The sequence below is a fragment of the Taudactylus pleione genome, unplaced genomic scaffold, assembly GCF_031769625.1.
Source record: "Taudactylus pleione unplaced genomic scaffold, aTauple2 ptg000019l, whole genome shotgun sequence".
NCBI classification, from domain to species: domain Eukaryota; kingdom Metazoa; phylum Chordata; class Amphibia; order Anura; family Myobatrachidae; genus Taudactylus; species Taudactylus pleione.
The window spans coordinates 33,999,140-34,017,403 of NW_028284421.1; the positions used below are offsets into that span (position 1 = coordinate 33,999,140).

Genomic DNA, 18,264 nt, shown 5'->3' on the forward strand with positions numbered 1-18,264 from the left:
GCGACCCCACAACACACACAATTGAATTGCCCTCTGCATGTGTCCCACAATGACTGTGGACCGAGTCTTGTGACCGTTTGAGCCGCACTGACTCTGGAATGGTTTGGGTGTTCCTGGGCAGTGACTAGGAGATAGCTGAGATACCCACAAAAATATTCCATCTGATGAGTGTGTTCTGGAAGTGTCACGAGCGCGTCGCACAAGTGGTTGTGGATTCAGGGCCTGATTCAGAGATGCATGCAATGACTCTCGCTGCTGCAATCCTTGTATACAGTGGACTTGCGAAAATATGACTCAGCCATCGTCTTGTGCACAGAGACTTCCGGCATCTCACATCCACTGCTTATGTACAGAAGTAAAAACATTGGTTGCACATCGAACTTCTGAGCAAGCCTATGCTGCCACAGAATTGATCATGATCATATGCCTTTAAAAAACAAAATCTTGGGTGTACCCCCTAATACAGTGTCCTGCACACACCTGTGTTTCCAGCTATTAGTTTTAACTTTTCAAGATATAATAGTCAAATGTGTTTGTCTATAACAGGGTTGAGCAATATGCGGCCCTCCAGCTGCTGTTGAACTACACACCCCAGCAAGCTCTGCAACAGTTTCAGCATGAGGGCTGCTAATTGCCCACCCCTGGTCTATAATAAAGAGTCAGAGCAAATTGCTTGATCACGCCTCATAGCTAAGTATTTTGTCTTCACTGACCCTATATTCCTTTCAGAATTAAAAGCATATAAAAAAAAAGGGGTGGCTGGGCTGCACATCCTAATCTTAAACATTTTAATAGGTGCTACCATGCTGAGACCTGTAGTTCTACAACAGAAAAGAAGGGGGAAGATGCAGGTGCACACTATAAGCACTACGGATTCTAATGGTCAAAATATTTATAATAATCTGCAACACTTAACATGGTTTTTAAAGTAAGGTTTCTTAGTACATGTATGGTCAAAGATGTTAGCCCACCTACCACGTCACGGCGAACCTTAGAAGGTGGGTCCCTAACATCCCTTTTACTGACAAATTAAATTATTTATCTAGGACTTCCCTTTAATATTGCCCATTAAATGTGTGTACTGCAATGCAAAGTACCCATACCAATTAAAATCACCTGGGGCAGGTAGGAGGAGTGCTAGCCCAAGAGAAGGGGTCTCACCTTCAAATGTACCTTTAAATACACATATACAGAGTAAAAAAGGAGGGGCTGGACTGCATAACCTTAAATATTAGGATGTCAAGCTTGCCAGCAAATACAAATAAATATAGGGACATATTAGGGCATGATTCAGAGATGTACACAATGCCAATATTTACGCAGTTGAGCAACTATCAGTAATCTGTGCATGCATCTAAGTCGCATGCGTCAAGGTAGGTACATTACTTAGCTCACAGAGACTTTTTACTCAGTGTGTTTAACAGTCAGGGAGCGTTTGGGGGAGGTAACAGAAGTGGTGGCATAAAATGCAGGGAGGTTGGGACCGTTTTCGGGTTGTGTCTGTCTCCGCCATCTCCACGCAATATAGGAAGAGTTTTGGCTGACTTATTTTCAACTCTCTTCTCTATAACTGTGGGGCTGAAGCAAAGTGGGTGGGGGCAGGGCCATCTTAATGTACAGCCACATTGGGCAGCTGCCGAGGCCCCCATGATTCTAGGGGCCTTCGAGCAAGGGCAGGCTGGGCCGGGGAGGTATCTACATGGAGTGTGCTGCCACTGACTCCGTGCATACGATAGCCAGCTGGGGGACAGGCAGAAAAAGATACCCCCCGGCTGCCCCGATTGTGAATTGCACACTATCAGAGCGGCCAGTCAGCATTCTCTACCTGCCTCCCAGCCTGCAGCCACAGAGCCAGATTTAGGGGGTGAGGGCACAGAGGACATGATCCCCCCGGGCCTCCCTCTCTTAGGGGGCCCCTATACTTTAATCATAGCTGCAGTGAAGAGCAGTTACTTTACTGCAAGCTGAAGAAGGAGGTGGATTCCGTAATCCTCACTTTACAACATGTTTGTTTATGTTTAAAAATTGATTTTGTTGAAAGTACCAATAAATGTAAAGGTTTTATTTTGACTATTTACATTTGTATTCCTGTGAATGCGTGGGTAAGGTCCAAGTGCATTGCTTTGTCCAGGGTCTACAATGCTGTTAAGACAGCCCAGGGTGGGGGTAGCAGATCAGGAACACAGATTTTAAACTGCTGCACAAAGTATTTTAGCATACAGTGACCATACTTCAGTATCCAAATACAAGCAAAAGATGCTTGGCCAAAATATTACTAATACTGTATCACAGAGCAGTGATGTGGTGCACCTATAAATCTGGTGGGAAATGATTGTAGTATCAACTGCACCTCTGTATGAAACAATGGGCATGATTCTGATGTGGACGGTATTGCACAGCCACAGGAAAGCGGCTGAAGGTGCTGTGCAATAACAACCAACTAAAATGCAACTGCAGCAGGAGGTGTCTGTAGATAATAAACTACTCCTGCATGCAGCTGCGCTCAGAGTACTGCGTCTGTAGACGCAGTTTCAGATCACCATGATGGTCGCTGCCCTTGTCCAGTCTGCGTAAGCCAAAGTATACTCAGCCTGGCTGTCAGAACCCCAAATTGCGTATAAAAAACTCAAATATACAATTTGTAAGGTGTTAAAAAAAACAAACAAAAAAAAACAGCAATAAGGTTAATGTTTTCTTCCTGATACTTGACAACTCTTTTCTGCCACCTTATAGGTAAGTCTTATGTAGAACATGTGACCCTTCCAGTCCAGCCACATGCCCTCTGTGTCCCCTATTGCTCCCTGTGTCCCCCTTCAGCATCTGTGCTCCCCCCCCCCCCCCCCATCCAATTTACCTTCTTAATCAAACACGGCCATCTGCTCCTCTTCCAGCTCCTACTCCTCGTGGGAAGACGGCACACACTGAGGGAGTGGACGTCTTCAGTGCTCCTGAGCAGGCGGGATGCGGAGGGGACAGAGTCGGAACAGCAAAGGCTGTTGGGCATGCGCAGAGGACATTTTCCCTGTCTCTACCATAGTGCGCATGTACAGAACGGTGAATGCTGCCTGATCAGAGCTGAGCTCTTGTTTCCGGCAGCCGGCCAGCAGGAACTCACCCGATGGGCCTTATTGCCACCACGGGCATTTACCCGGCGTTTTGCACATACGCAGTTGGGAAAACAGAGAAAATGGCAGCCCTACCATTTACCCGGTGACCTGCGCAAGCGCTGTAGACTCTGGGCACAGACTGGTGCCAGAGTCTTCCATTGCGCTCAGTAAGCTGCCAGCCACCGGAGAGAGAGGAGGGGGCCCCTGGACAGAGACTGCACATGGGCCCCCTACTCTCGTGAAACAGTCCTGGCACTTTTACTAGAATAGTTAAAGTGGGTTGCAAAAGTATGTGATAGGGACCACATGTGGCCTGTGGGCCACGAGTTTAACATGTCTGTTCTAGAACGTGCTAGATAAACAATACGTAGAATCTGATTGGTTGCTATGGGCAACAACTCAACTTCTAAAAACACGCACTTTAATAAATATGCCTCTCAGTGTTTCTTGCATCTGACCCATTAAATGTTTGCTGGCTACTATGTCCCACAATAAACAGGTCAATATCTAAATTTACTGTGTGACCATCAGTAACTCCACAAGGTTATCCAGGCAACCCTACAAACATCAAGCAATTACAAGAATTTTAATCTCCCTTCTCCCCTTATTAATCCCGACCACTATCCTTGTTAATCTAAATCACTCAGCACTTTTCTCTGAGCTACTTAAATAAATAGTTTTGTTAACCTTTGTTGTCAGTAGTGTCAGTCTCTAGTTTATATTTTAAAGGTGAGTACCAAGCATAGATCTGCGCAGGGTGATATATCGTAGGATAACATTCTTATTTATAATTCCTTTACAATTTTTGCACAGATCTACAATTGCCTTTAGAAAAAAACATACTTTGTTTAGGTAGCAATACATCTACTCCCATCTAGGTGTTGACATTGTAGTAATTTAATGTAATTGTACTATTTAAAAATCTCCTTGCCCAATCAGAAGTCTAACAATGAGTATCAGTCCATTGTCCTGGGTCAGTGTCACCCACTACATATTTCAAAACTATAAAATGGATTTTACGTTCCTTTTAACTTTCAGAAGAAAATTTATTTCAAGATGTTTATCTGTCAAAGCTGCACGGCAGGCTCTTAAGCATCTCGATGTCATATAACATGGACAGTTGGTTGTATGTGCATTATTTATTTAATTCATTGAAATCATTGTAATAAAATGTATATTGAACTATTGGAAGCATTGTTTCTATACGGATCCAGCACACTCTGATTTTCCTGAGTACCCCCATATAAATACCTTGTGATTAACAGTGTCTGCAGAATATGCACCAGGCTAGTACAAGCATATTCATTTATATTCTAATGAATGGGCCCCAAAAATATGCAGGGCGGCCACACTGTTTTGGTTTTCAACTTACATAGTAATTAAGATATTTATTCAGAAAAGTGCAAAGATTTTGAGAGCCAGACTGCAATACTGACAAATGATCTTGGTGGGAACTTTGTATTTCGTGTTTCAAAATGTCCCTACAATGACTCCTAAGCTATGTCAGCAGTAATTTGCCCAACCCTGAATTAGAGGTGTCTCAAAAAGTGAAAGGTATGACAACTTCATATGATGAATAGCATTAAATATGATAGTATTATGCCAATATAAAAGTGTGATTTCTAGATTAGAAAGAAAGATGTTGACCTGTAAATGGATAACCCTTTTTCATGTCACATGAAAAGAACAAATAGTCTATGACGTCACAAGGACTCGTGGGCAGTGAAATGAGAGAAGTTTGGTGGAATCGACCTTTGTCAGAGCTACACAATTGGGGAACTTATTCGGAATTGTTAGTAATGTGTTTATGGTCTTCCTTGTGTAGTAAGGAATGTATCAGCCTCCTGTATTAAGCACTTTGTGTTTTTCAAAAACATTATTTGATTGTTACATTTAAGGTTTCCTTTTTTTGAAACATTTAAACATTGATTTAGTTACTGATAGAAGCATTTTGCAGCGTCATTGGTGTAATGACACAAACTAGTACAAAGTATATATTTTATCCCATGTGTGTTTAGACCGAGACTTGCTCATTCACCATCCCTTGAATTATATTGTAGCCCCATCCTCATGATTTGATCCCTAACTTTGTATTTGTTTGTAACTAAAGGGGCTCATGGTGAGTTGGGTGAATGCCCATTTGCTTAATTTAAAATACACAAATTTGTACTGCTTATGCCTAAACAGTATACAGTTCTGTGACCTGCACCTTCTTTCGTTCTCAGAGGATGGAAGGGGCGTGCAAACCGCAGAGCGAGTTCAATAAGGGCGCATTTGCACAATTGTAAACTGAGGCAAAACTAACACTTGCAGGTGCTTGAAGACTGGTAAAATACACGCCGATGAGGAGGATGATGATGGTCGATAGGGCTAGCTAGCCACATCTAATTGGTTGATCAGATTCATATTTGAAAAAAATATGTGATTTCTTCTCTGATCCCACTTATCATATAAAATGATTCTGTGACGTTATTGTTAGTTTAATGTCCTGCTACTTTCAGTCATTCACAGGGCCTTACTCTGAGCCGCACACAAAAATGCACGCAGCAGCGTCTATTAGAGGTCGCCTGTCTGCGACTTATGCAAATTGCCTGTAAACTCCTTCCCTTGTGTACATTCGTGCTGCTGAAAGTGGATGGACTGAGGCGTCCGCTTATAGCGCCCGTACACTCTGTAATACAGATTGGTACGCCACCATCAGTCGCAACATCGAAAATTGACGCAGGTGCAGTGTCTCTGTCACACCACGGCCTCCTGTATGCCTGCTGCTGTGCGACTGGGATCACAGCCAGTTGTATTGGCATGCCCGCAACACGCCCACTACTAGCCACCTCCCAGAAACTCCATCAATTTTCCACCACACTTCTGCCATGTCTAACCCGAATACAACAGCACCTTTGTGCATAGACTCATGCATGCGCAGTTGCAACTACGGGAACATCCGCATTGCTTGTGGGGAAGTTCTTCTGGTCAATATTAAAATTACAATTTATTGTAATAGACCCAGCAAAAACTACAATTACTATCTCTTACTGAGGAGAGGGAGGTTGGCAGTTTTCATTTTAGTTTTTCTTTTTATGATTAATATTTTTCTCAATTTGTATAAAAAAAAAAAAAAAAAAAGTGACTTGAGTTTATTTACTAAACATTTACAAACCAGCAATTTTGTGCACTTTTGCAGCAGGACTTAGTGTCATTTTTTTTTTCAAGGCAATGTATGGCATTCACTGCCTGTAAAAGCATTGCTGCTTGTATCCCGCCACAGAACAGTTGAAAAAAAATTCCATTTAGTATATACACTTAGGGATATATTTGCTAAAATTCAGGTTTTTAGAAGTGGAGATGTTGCTAATAGCAACCAATCAGATTCTACTTATTTATCTAGCACCTTCTAGAAGATAATAGCTAGAATCTGATTGGTTGCTATGGGCAACATATCCACTTCTAAAAACGTGCACTTTAGTAAATATCACCCTTTAGTGTCTTGGAAAAAGACTTATGTAAAAAAAAATATATATATATATAATATTTTCAGTCAGTTACTTTTAAAAAACTATTGCATTGTTTATGTCAGATGTAACAAGATCCGTTGATCAAGTAGAAATGGTGTATAGTTTCAAGAAAAATAATTTTAGCAAATGCACTGGTCACTTTTCAAAAAAATGTTTTTGTATTAATCATTATTTTACCCCCATGTGTCAAATCGGGATGTAGTCAGCATCCCGGCATACGGAATGCCGATGGACTAAATACCGGCGCCAGAATCCCGACAGCATCGGGATCCCGGCAACTAGTATTCCGACTGCCAGCATCCCGAAGGTAATTATCGGGAGTTAGTGTTAGACACTAGGGGGAGAGTTAGGGTTAGGTACTAAGGGGGAGGGTTAATTTTATAGTGCGCGGAGGGGGAGGTTAGGTTTAGGCACTAGGGGGTGGGGAGGTTAGGGTTAGGCATCGGGGAGAGAGAGTTAGGGTGCAGGGAGGGGGAGGATAGGTTTAGGCACTTGGGGGGGGGGGGGTTAGGGTTAGGCGTGGGGGAGGGTTAGGATAGGGGTTAGGGTTAGTTGTACTATACTTACCTGCCGCTGTCGGTATTTTGACCAGCGGCATCCCGACCGCCGGCATCTCATACCCAACCCGTCAAACATTTGTATATTATGCATGTAAAGTATATATGTAATAAGGGGGATGCTACCTCTGACCGTTATATATGTACAATGATTCAAATTAAGAAAAGCGATTGTCATGTGTGAATATTTAAAAAAAAAAACAGCGATCTAAAACAGAATACTATGTGAAAGACAAAATAGATAGTGATTAAAACTTGACTTACGCGTGTATCCGCTTCAATTTTCTTATACTAAAGTAGAGTATTACATGTAAAAGGGAGGGAGTGGCATCCTTTTCTTATTGTATTTATTGAAGGTTAGGATAGAAATATAGAGTCAGGTGCATAAATATTGGGACATTGACAGAATTTTCATATTTTGGCCTCTATTCACCACCACAATGGCTGTGAAATGAAACAAACAAGATGTGCTTTAACTGCAGACTTTCAGATTTAATTTGAGGGTAATTACATCCAAATCAACTGAACGGTGTAGGAATTACAATGGTTTCTATATGTGCCTCCCACTTTTTAAGGGGCCCAAAGTAATGGGACAAACTATTCAATCCTAAATCTAACTTTCACTTTTTAATACTTTGTTGCAGATCCTTTGCAGGCAATTACAGCCTGAAGTCTGGAATGCATAGACATCACTAGACGCTGGGTTTCATCCCTAGTGATGCTCTGCCAGGCCTCTACTGCAAATGTCTTCAGTTCCTGCTTGTTCTTGGGGCATTTTCCCTTCAGTTTTGTCTTCATCAAGTGAAATGCATGCTCAATCGGATTCAGGTCAGTGGATTGACTTGGCCATTGCATAACATTCCACTTTTTAGCCTTAAAAAACTCTTTGGTTGCTTTTGCAGTATGCTTTGGGTCATTGTCCATCTGCACTGTGAAGCGCCGTCCAATGAGTTCTGAAGCATTTGACTGAATATGAGCATATAATATTGCCTGAAACACCTCAGAATTAATTCTGCTGCTTTTGTCAGCAGTCACATCATCAATAAATACAAGGGAACCAGTTCCATTGGCAGCCATACATGCACACGCCATGACACTACCACCACCATGCTTCACTGATGAGGTGGTATGTTTTGGATCATGAGCAGTTCCTGTCCTTCTCCATACTCTTCTCTTCCCATCACTCTGGTACAAGTTGATCTTTGTCTCATCTGTCCATAGGATGTTGTTCCAGAACTGTAATGGCTTTTTTAGATGTTGTTTGGCAAACTCTAATCTGGTATTCCTGTTTTTGTGGCTCACCAATGGTTTACAACTTGTGGTGAACCCTCTATATTCACTCTTGTGAAGTCTTCTCTTGATTGTTGACTTTGACACATATACACCTACCTCCTAGAGAGTGTTCTTGATTTGGCCAACTGTTGTGAAGGGGTTTTTCTTCACCAGGGAAATAATTCTTCTGTCATCCACCACAGTTGTTTTCCGTGGTCTTCCGGGTCTTTTGGTGTTGCTGAGCTCTCCGGTGCGTTCTTTCTTTTTAAGAATGTTCCAAACAGTTGATTTGGCCACACCTAATGTTTTTGCTATCTCTCTGATGGGTTTGTTTTGATTTTTCAGCCTAATGATGGCTTGCTTCACTGATAGTGACAGCTCTTTGGATCTCATATTGAGAGTCGACAGCAACTGATTCCAAATGCAAATGTCACACCTAGAATCAACTCCAGACCTTTTACCTGCTTAATTGATAATGAAATAACGAGGGAATAGCCCACACCTGTCCATGAAATAGCTTTTGAGTTGATAGTCCCATTACTTTTGGCCCCTTAAAAAGTGGGAGGCACATAAAGAAACCGTTGTAAGTCCTATACCGTTCACCTGATTTGGATGTAATTACCATCAAATTAAATCTGAAAGTCTGCAGTTAAAGCACATCTTGTTTGTTTCATTTCAAAGCCATTGTGGTGGTGAATAGAGGCCAAAATATGAAAATTCTGTCAATGTCCCAATATTTATTATTATTATACTTTATTTATATGGCGCCACAAGTGTTCCGCAGCGCCTTACATAGTACATAGAACTAATAGTTGAACAGGAAACAAGTAACTTACAGTACATTACAGTGCAGGACAAGGACACAACTTATATACATTGCTGAAATAGTGATTAAAGCACTCACAATAAGCAGCTGGGAGTTAGCAGTCATGTGTTAGGTGCCCTTGTGGGGAGTAAGGAGTAGAAAAAAATGTAAAGAGAAGCACATGAGGGAAGAGGTCCCTGCTCGTGAGAGCTTACATTCTAAGGGGAGGGGCAGACAGACCGGCGTGACACAGAGGGGGAAGATAGGAAGGAAAGCGCATGAGGTGGGTTAGGATGAGTGCTGAAAGGCACTGACTGTATATACATAAGTGTTACAATTATAAAATTCAAATTTTCACCCCCCAAAAAAAGAAAACAGAGGATGTACAATGAATTCTGTAGGGATACAAAATGTATTTATATGCCATCCAGATAATAAATGTAATCAATAATGATCTGTACCCCTTGTTACAGGAAAATAAGATGTTTAATATTTATGAAAGTGATGTTATTCACCGTGAACTGTGTATGAAGAGATTTATTCTATGTTTTCATATTTTGTCTTTGTTTTTATTTTTTTATTATATTATTGTTCTTTTTTTTTTTAAGTTTCTAAATATATTTATGAAAAGAAAAATAAATTATTTTCTATTTTGTTCTTCCAAATACCCCACTAGAAACGTGGGTAGACTGTAGGGGTCCTTTGTAAATGTGGGCACATTTGTGTGTATAGATTAACACACAGGGAGATATCTCTATTTGTTCAAGATTCCATTGACTGGCATTATATACTCTATGCTGGGGCATTAATTATTTAGCCACCAGAAATTAACTCTGCTCAGAGAACAGTATACCTCTATTGCTTCACATTGTGTCACTATTGCACATTATAGGTTGAGGCATTTAATAATTAGCCCCCAGAGATATGCTATCAATAGAGGTATAGTCCCCTTTTATTATAAAATTTTGCAGTAGTCCATATGGAAATGTCAAATAAGAAGTGCAAATAGATGGCTGTGATTTCATATAATATAGCTGTGATGCTAATGAATATATCATCTGGAGGGGGCAGTATGCAATCTGCCAATAAGAAGTGGGTAGACTGTACTGCTGATAATCCTCTTCATTGGGTATTGTTGCCCATGCTTTCTTGTGTTGCAATTATATGAACGGCCACTGTATTTGACCTGTGCTTGCCCATCCCTGCTTCACGTCTCCAGGCATAAGGTGACTCAAGCCAACAGTAAGCAGAATTGTTTATATGAATATGAAGGTATTTTTAGTGCCCATGTGCAGTAAAGTGATGCCTGGCTTACATTAAACAAATTGATGTACATCCAACTGTAAACCACTCCTATTTCTCTTATAATTATTATTATTATTTCTTTACTCATTCATGGGGGATACAGGTTTAACCATGGGGAATAGGTGATGAGCTGAAGCCAGGCACCAAACGGTTAAACTTTTCTTCCCAGCAGCACAGGCTCCCTCTCCCCTATGCCCCGCCCCCTGCTTAGCAGACCAGTTTTTCTTGGTGCCGAAGGAGTGGCCACAGTGTTTGGGGACCCTGCAGCCTCTCTCTTTTATTCATATTTATTTTATTTTACGCAATTTATTTTCTGAGTGGGTGGTGGGTCAGCATCTTGACGCCAAACGCCACCCACCCGCCGTCGCTCCAAAACTCCCTGCACCAGCGGCTGAAGCACTGGCAACGGGGTCAGTGACCCGCACTGTTGCTGGTTCACCTGTTGTTCGACTGTGTCTGTTTGCACTGTGTGTTTGCCATTCTTCCTTCTCCTTCCTCCTGCTCCTTGCCTTAGTTAACCTAACTGGCCTGCTAGGCGGGGGATGGAGTATAGGGGAGAGGGAGCCTGAGATGCTGGGAAGGAAAGTTTAACCATTTGCCAGCTCACCACCTACACCTCATGGTTAAGCCTGTGTGTCCCCCATAGATTGAAGAATAGTATTTTACAGGTAAGAACAAAAATCTCCTTTTAAATATATGTTTTAGTTTATTTCTGGACTTTGATCTATCTGTGTGTTTTCTGTCTCTAGTTAGCCATTTATTTTGATGGAGAAAATCTGCACCATGTCCCTGCTATGATGTCTCCCATGTGCCCACAGGCCCAGCGGATGCGTAGCCATGCTGAGAGGTGAGGATTATTCTGAACAGTTCTAATTTTCAAATTCAAGCAAATGTGTCATAGTACGTTTGTAAATAATCGTTTGATTTACTTGTTAAGATGTATGAAATCTTCTTCCTATTTATAAATCGAAGGGAAAACATTCTAGTGGTAAGAATAAATAACCGTAGAAAGCAGTGTTATCTTGTGTACAACCTGCCAGTAAGTTGGGCAGCTGAGAGGTAAAGCTCTTGCTAAACACAGAACCAGAAAGCTACTGAGAGGGACGTAACCTGCTTCCTGTCTGTTTAATTGATTTGTTACATTCAGAAGAAAAATGTGGTGTTCATTCTTCATTCCTTTTCTAAAGGTACAAAATACTCCCATTGATTTCCATGACCTATTTAAAAAGATTGCTCACTTGAAGCTAATGGCTTCATTCTTGCTCCATTGAAAGTGATAGTTTGTATCTAAAAAGGTAACCATTTTCCATGGAAAAAAGAGGTCACAAATGTGTCAAGTGAAGGAAGTTGAAGGTGTTAAGGGGCACATCCACTAGACGATCTACTCCCTGTCCAATCTCTAAACGATTTTCCCTTGATTTTTTTCCCTTGAAATGTTATCTTTCAGTCTGAACGATTTGCAAACTATCTTTAATAGCTCAAGTGAAATTGACCTGCATGTTCAGACGATCAAACGACCAACGGGAGCGCGCATCGTTGATCGTTAACGACCAACCTGCTCGATTTATAAACTATTTTTGAACGATTGAACAAAACGTCGTTATCGTTCAATCGCCTGCTAAAATCGTGTAGTGGATGCCCCCCTTAAGATGCGTATTGACCCAATAAATTTAAATGAACTGATGACAATGGAAATATAAATTGTATATCTAATGCGTATAACATTCTTTAGAGGAGATAAAACACTGGGACATTATAATGTATTGTCGATACAGGATTATTGTTTCTCTGTGACTTCGCAGTTAGCTGTGTCGTGAAAATAATATGCCTTTTTCTTTATATGTAGAAATCCTAATCACAGAGCAGCCAGTATGTGCCTCTGTTCCCCTGGACTTTCCACTCACATTGCGCTGTCGGGCACAAGGGCCCATGATGTTGCACTATCAATGGTTCATGCAGTGGGAGGTAATTTCAACACTTACATTTACCTGCATAAGTGGCATATATTTATAGTAAGTCAGCTTCATGGAACAAGTATGTGTCAAAGACTCTTCCTTTTTTTTACTGTGCTATCTATTACAATATTCTAATTTCAGTACTTTATTGTACTACAGTCTGCAACTGCAGGTTACTGCTCTTTTCTAACTGATATTCAGATCTGTAGATTACACTGTTAAGATGGGCAATGCAATGTCGAAATGTGCCTCTGTATATGTGAATTATTTCCAATGCTCTGAACGTGCTCCTATCTCTAATCCCATAAATGTAATATTTAAGCAAAGCAAAAACCTATAAACAAGTATGGAAATATTGCAGCACACAGCATGTTGTGGGAAAGTAGTAGTAACTGAGCGTGAGGCTTAAATGATCTTGAACATTTCAGAGTTTAATGACCGTACGTAATATATTGCTGCCCTATTTGAGTCAGTAAATCTTATGTTTCACAGCAGCCTAGAAATAGGATCTGTCACCGAAAAAAAAAAGAGGAAATATGGATGGAAAAGTAAAACAAATCTCTTAATTGACAAACTGTTGTTTAGAAATGTGCAACTTGTCCAGATAAAACAAATAACGAAATACAAAGCAACCTAGCAGCTGGTGGTGACCTCCTTGGTGCTTCAACTGCTACTAGGTGTTTGAAGAACTGCAGGAAGACCCATAAAAAAAAGCAGTTTTACAGCTATCATGTAGAAAACTTGTTTAAATACATATAATATAGAATGTTAACATTGATCATTGATATGACCTCACGTACAGGCAGATATCAGCAGGGGATATAGCCGGGGATAGAGGGTCAGGTTTAGGGACCCCCTGGGGGACTTAGGGTTAGGCACACCCCTGTGGAGGGTTAGGCTAGGAGAAGGGGGGATAGATTTAGGCACTAGGGGGGGAGATTAGGGTTAGGGACACCCAGAGAGGGTTAGGTTTAGTGTGCGGGGAGGCTGGGTTAGGTTTAGGCACTAACTGGGGGAGCTTAGGGTTAGGCACTAGGGGGGGAGGTTAGGGTTAGGCACCCCTAACGGAGGGTTAGGGGGGGGGAGAGGTGAGGGTTAGATTACTTACCTCCCCTGTCGGGATTTCCTCCGTGTCGGGATTTGAACCGGCAGCTACACAGCCGTCGGCATTTCAATCCCATTCCCTTTGATTAACTGGTTTAATGATGCCTATTGAACTAGTGAAAAAAATTACCTTGTTTGCTTTTTTTGGACAGCTCTGTCAACTGTTCACAGGTTGGAATTGTATGTTTATGTATGCATAAAGCTAGTAATGTCTACGGTTTGCCCAAATCCACATAAATCTTTATGTAGAATCCCACTTGGATAAATAAATCCAAATTTACCGATCAGCCATAACATTAAAAACACTGGCAGTTGAAATGCGTAACATTGATTATCTTGTTACAATTGCACCTGTCAAGGGGTGGGATATATTTTACAGCAAGTGAATACACAAGCATAAGGATCTGAGTGACTTTGACAACGGCCAAATTGTGATTGGTAGACGACTGGGTCACACTGGGTTTTAATGTTATGGCTGATCATTGTATATTCTGCTATAAGGTTCCATATGCAGTATACACTAATAACCTATGGATGTTCTAACCCCTATTAAAATTCTTTTGTCAATTTGGCAGTCTACCTGTAAAGAAATTCCAGGGGGCACAGGACCAGATCTACACATTAAGGCCAGACAAAGTCATTTGTATATCTGTCGCGTACATGACCGAAATCGCCACATCTTGTTCAGCCACTGGGTGAAGGTGAAAGTACTGAAGAATGTTGCTAATGGTAAGCTTTCAAAGTTCTTTTAAGGAATATACAGAGCATGGATTCTTCTGAATTATCATGTTTTTCAAGATTGTTTATTTCCCAATTAAGCATTCTTGCACACAGGCCCAATTAACATTATGCAGTCTTAACTGGTTGCATTCAAGGGGGCATGATATGGGTGGATGGGACATGGCTGTGGTGGATTAGGGCTAGAGCTTATTTAGTCCCAATTTTCCATGCAGGAATGTTGATATTGTTAAATTCAATTTGGCTATATCCAAACCATTTTTTGCTGAGTTACAGCCATCTATTGTGTCAGAAGCCAATTAAGCTACCAGTATACCTTTGGACTATGGAGGGAGAAATGAGTACCTGCAGAAAACCTACACAGACATGGAGGAGAACATACAAACTCCTGACTGCTATCAATCTCATGTCCCTAGCACTGTGAGGCACCAGTGCTAGCCACTGTACCACTATGCTACCCATATCTGGTGTTGAATGTTGTGCATAAAGGATTCTATAGTGGTGCCCAGTTGATGCTTAGGTTGTACCAAAGCAGATGAAATAGTCTTCATTTCAAACTGTTCATGCATCTGGGTTTACATGATACTGTACTTGTTTAACTTTGTATAGTGTCAATATAGAACATTGGGCTTGTTTTTTTTTTATATATATATATACTTCCAGAGGGGTGATTTTTAGGGACTGAGAACATTTCCATTCTTCTTTTTCCTGTTTCAAAATTATACAAATTCAAGAATCCGAACCTGAGAGGATAATTTAAATGCACATTGCATGTATCAGAAGCAGTAGAAATTAATAGTAAACAGCTTACACTGGAACTTATGTATTCTCAGTTGTAGCTTTCATCTCTGGTTTTATAGTGTAAAACATTTGAGTAATATTACATATTAAAAATGAACCTCTCTATTTTTCTGTATTCCAGGGTGTCTCCCACACAACTGGGATGGCAAGCCTATTATAGTTACAGAACCATTCTCTCTACATGTGAAGTGTCATAATTCAGTTCAGCTCAGTTGCTATGCACTCGGAATCCCAGCCCCTAAATACCAGTGGTACCACAATGGGTTGTGTCTTCCATATGGAGGGGATAAACAGATTGAGGTAAGATAAGTTTTTGCAATAGTACAGGAAGTAATTATATAGTGACCTTTTATGATCTCAATTGATAGTCAATTCTGTACAGCAGCACTATTCACAGAGGTTCATAAAAACATTCAAGAGGTACAAAGCTAGGGAGGTGTAATATAAAGAAATGAGGCTGGAGGAGGGGGGGTAAAATAATAAAAAAAAAAAAATGACATTGGTGCAGGGTAGGAGGTGGTGGGGGTGCAAAAAACAGGGGCTTTTTACAGGGGGGGGTGATAAATAAAACAGAATACTTTTTTATTACTGAGGGAGTGTGGGTGGTATTATTAAGATTTATGACCACTGGCGGGTTTATTTCCAGTAGGAGTGGGAACTTATTTTATAATGGGGTCCTATGGACATGGGGCAGGGGTGGATGGGGTGCAAAACACCTCCCAGAAATATATTTTTAAATAAAATATTTAAATATATTGTTAAAATACTTTTTAAACTTTATTAAATAATTTAAAAAAAAACCCAACAATTTCTAAATGGTTTTGTGGGGAAAGAATTTACTGTTAAGTGGTTAATGTTTGTCCTCTCAAACCCAACCTAAATAGCCCAAGGTTCAGACCAAGCAGATACAATTTTTTATATAAACAGTCTAGATGGTTTTAAGGTTAATTTCCACTAAGTGCCAGCATACCAATGGCTGCCAATCATGCTGGCACATCCAGGACCCACTGGGACTAGTAGTGCACCTGTAAAATATAGAGAACAATAAACACATACACCAACTTCAAACACCTTTTTAAAATAAAAATACTCCCTCCCCTACACACCATTGTTAAACCATGTTCTTGCTTCCTCCTTGGCAATCCAGTAGTTAAAAATAATATAACCTTTAATGGAGCGAAAGAGACTTCCCTTGTGGAGCAGCATCGAAAATAACCATGAAACAGCCTACCACTTCTGTTTATTACAGTGGCTTTCCCACGATCTGACATAAGTTTCCCATGTAATATCAGGCCTGTATATAAAAATTTAAATATCTGATGCTTAAATGAAACAAATTCTATTTCTCCCTTCCCTTTATCAGGTTACTTGTAATTATGTATATATCTCAATTTAGATCAAGTCTGTGAAGCCAGGGGACTGCGGTAGTTACCTGTGCTGTGTGTCTAATGCCCATGGAGAAAGATGGAGTGAACCTGCTGAACTTACCTTAGGTAAATTACAGAATAGTTTCATGTAAGGATATTTTTGTTGATGAAAGCAGCTTTCCTCCCAATAACATGCTTTGTCTTTCAGAGGAAGAGCTCATTTTACGGGAAGCCCCACAGCCTTTTATAAGGCCAGGTAATTAAAGCAACATCGCACAAAGGGCCTGATTCATCATGGATCGCTATTGCGATCGCAGCTCCGTAATCACACGCAGGTCTGCTGCGAAAATATACTAATGATTGCAATCGCAATGCCGTCACACTGTCAGCATAGAGAAGTCCACTGCCTCCCACTACCGCTATCTCACATCTGTAATACTTAGCAAACCTACACAGACATCGGTAACATTGAGCACCATCGGTTCCTCACGCAGAATTACAGCAGCCCTGACCTTACTTAGAAATTGATAACTTCGTTGCACGCAGTGAGTACTCAAGCTGCGTATGCAATCGCAATGGCTAATTAATGCACGCCCATGCAACGGCGTTCAAATGGTCAGGCTCGCCTGCGTTTCTCCACCCACCTCCAAATGCCCACTGCCTGTCAATCACCCTGCGATGGCTCTGCGTGATCTCTGTGATCGCAGTGCGATCGCAGTGGTACCTTTGCGCACTGCAATGTATGTGCAGTATGCAACAATCGGCCAACTGCGTGCGCTGTTGCGATCTTTAATGAATCAGGCCCACAGACCATACTTGGATTGAAAATAGTCATTGCTTTTTACTGCTGAATGCTTGATAAACAAAGTAGATGTCTCATGATCGGACTGTGCATTAGCCATAGTGTGAGTTTTTTTTTTTTTTTTTTTTATTATTGAACTCTCATAGTTCTGCGGTTCCTGCACCAGATCGCTTGGCACTGGTTCCGGAAGTTTGTTACATGATCTGCCCAATAGACTAGAATGACAAGCGAAAGATCTGCAAATTATTGGTGGCATGCCATCATTTGTGGGCGCAATATATAGAAAATATAATTCGAATCAATCCAGACTTGCAGAGTGCAAGGAAACCTTATCAAAGTGCTAACATTATTGGGAGTGTTTCTGATGGGTAGGGAGGTGAAGCTATGCAGATAGGCAGGCTGATTGCTGCTCATTTAGGGTAATGTTACTGTTTTATCCTTACAGGACCAAGACCAGCCGTCAAGTACTTTGGTGAGTATCTTATCAGGTATCTGGGGCTTAAGGGAGTTTTGATAATAAACCAAGCCATCAGTTTTACTTTTATTTTATTTACTTTGCATGGAAAAAACAGTATATAGAAAAGCTCCACTGGGGCAGGAACTAGTGTGAATGACTAAACATTGTATATAAGATCTGGATAATATGTATATATATAATTATTAAATAAATATGCTTTATTCATTTCATCTGTCAGAATAATAGTATATTCATAAAACAGTAATGCTGGAATCCTCATGGCAAGTTTTGTTCATGACTTGTGGAGGTAGATTAATTTTACTATGTTTGGGGGGTTTTTGCTTTTTTTTTTTTTTTTTGCTTTTTTGTGTAAACAATAAGGTGTAAACAGAAAAGTAGTATATGTGCTTGGTTCTATTGAACTGGGCCCCCATTCAGTCATATACTGATGCAGTAGAGAACTGCCAACATTTGGCTTATGA

General features: G+C 40.8%; 1 protein-coding gene across 4 annotated transcripts in view; it reads left to right on the forward strand.

The window, feature by feature from the left end:
- Positions 1-18,264, forward strand: part of LOC148540517 (mucosa-associated lymphoid tissue lymphoma translocation protein 1-like) — a 117,064-nt gene that overhangs the window by 71,329 nt on the left and 27,471 nt on the right. For 3 of the 4 annotated variants that reach the window (XM_088446734.1, XM_088446740.1, XM_088446726.1), the window contains exons 2-8: positions 11,308-11,405; positions 12,405-12,523; positions 14,193-14,346; positions 15,278-15,456; positions 16,553-16,649; positions 16,732-16,779; positions 17,771-17,797. In XM_088446734.1, coding sequence (XP_088302860.1) covers positions 11,396-11,405; positions 12,405-12,523; positions 14,193-14,346; positions 15,278-15,456; positions 16,553-16,649; positions 16,732-16,779; positions 17,771-17,797 — 634 coding nt within the window. In that variant the 5' untranslated portion in view covers positions 11,308-11,395. The remainder of the gene's footprint in view (positions 1-11,307; positions 11,406-12,404; positions 12,524-14,192; positions 14,347-15,277; positions 15,457-16,552; positions 16,650-16,731; positions 16,780-17,770; positions 17,798-18,264) is intronic. The other variant, XM_088446747.1, reaches the window with a different exon arrangement.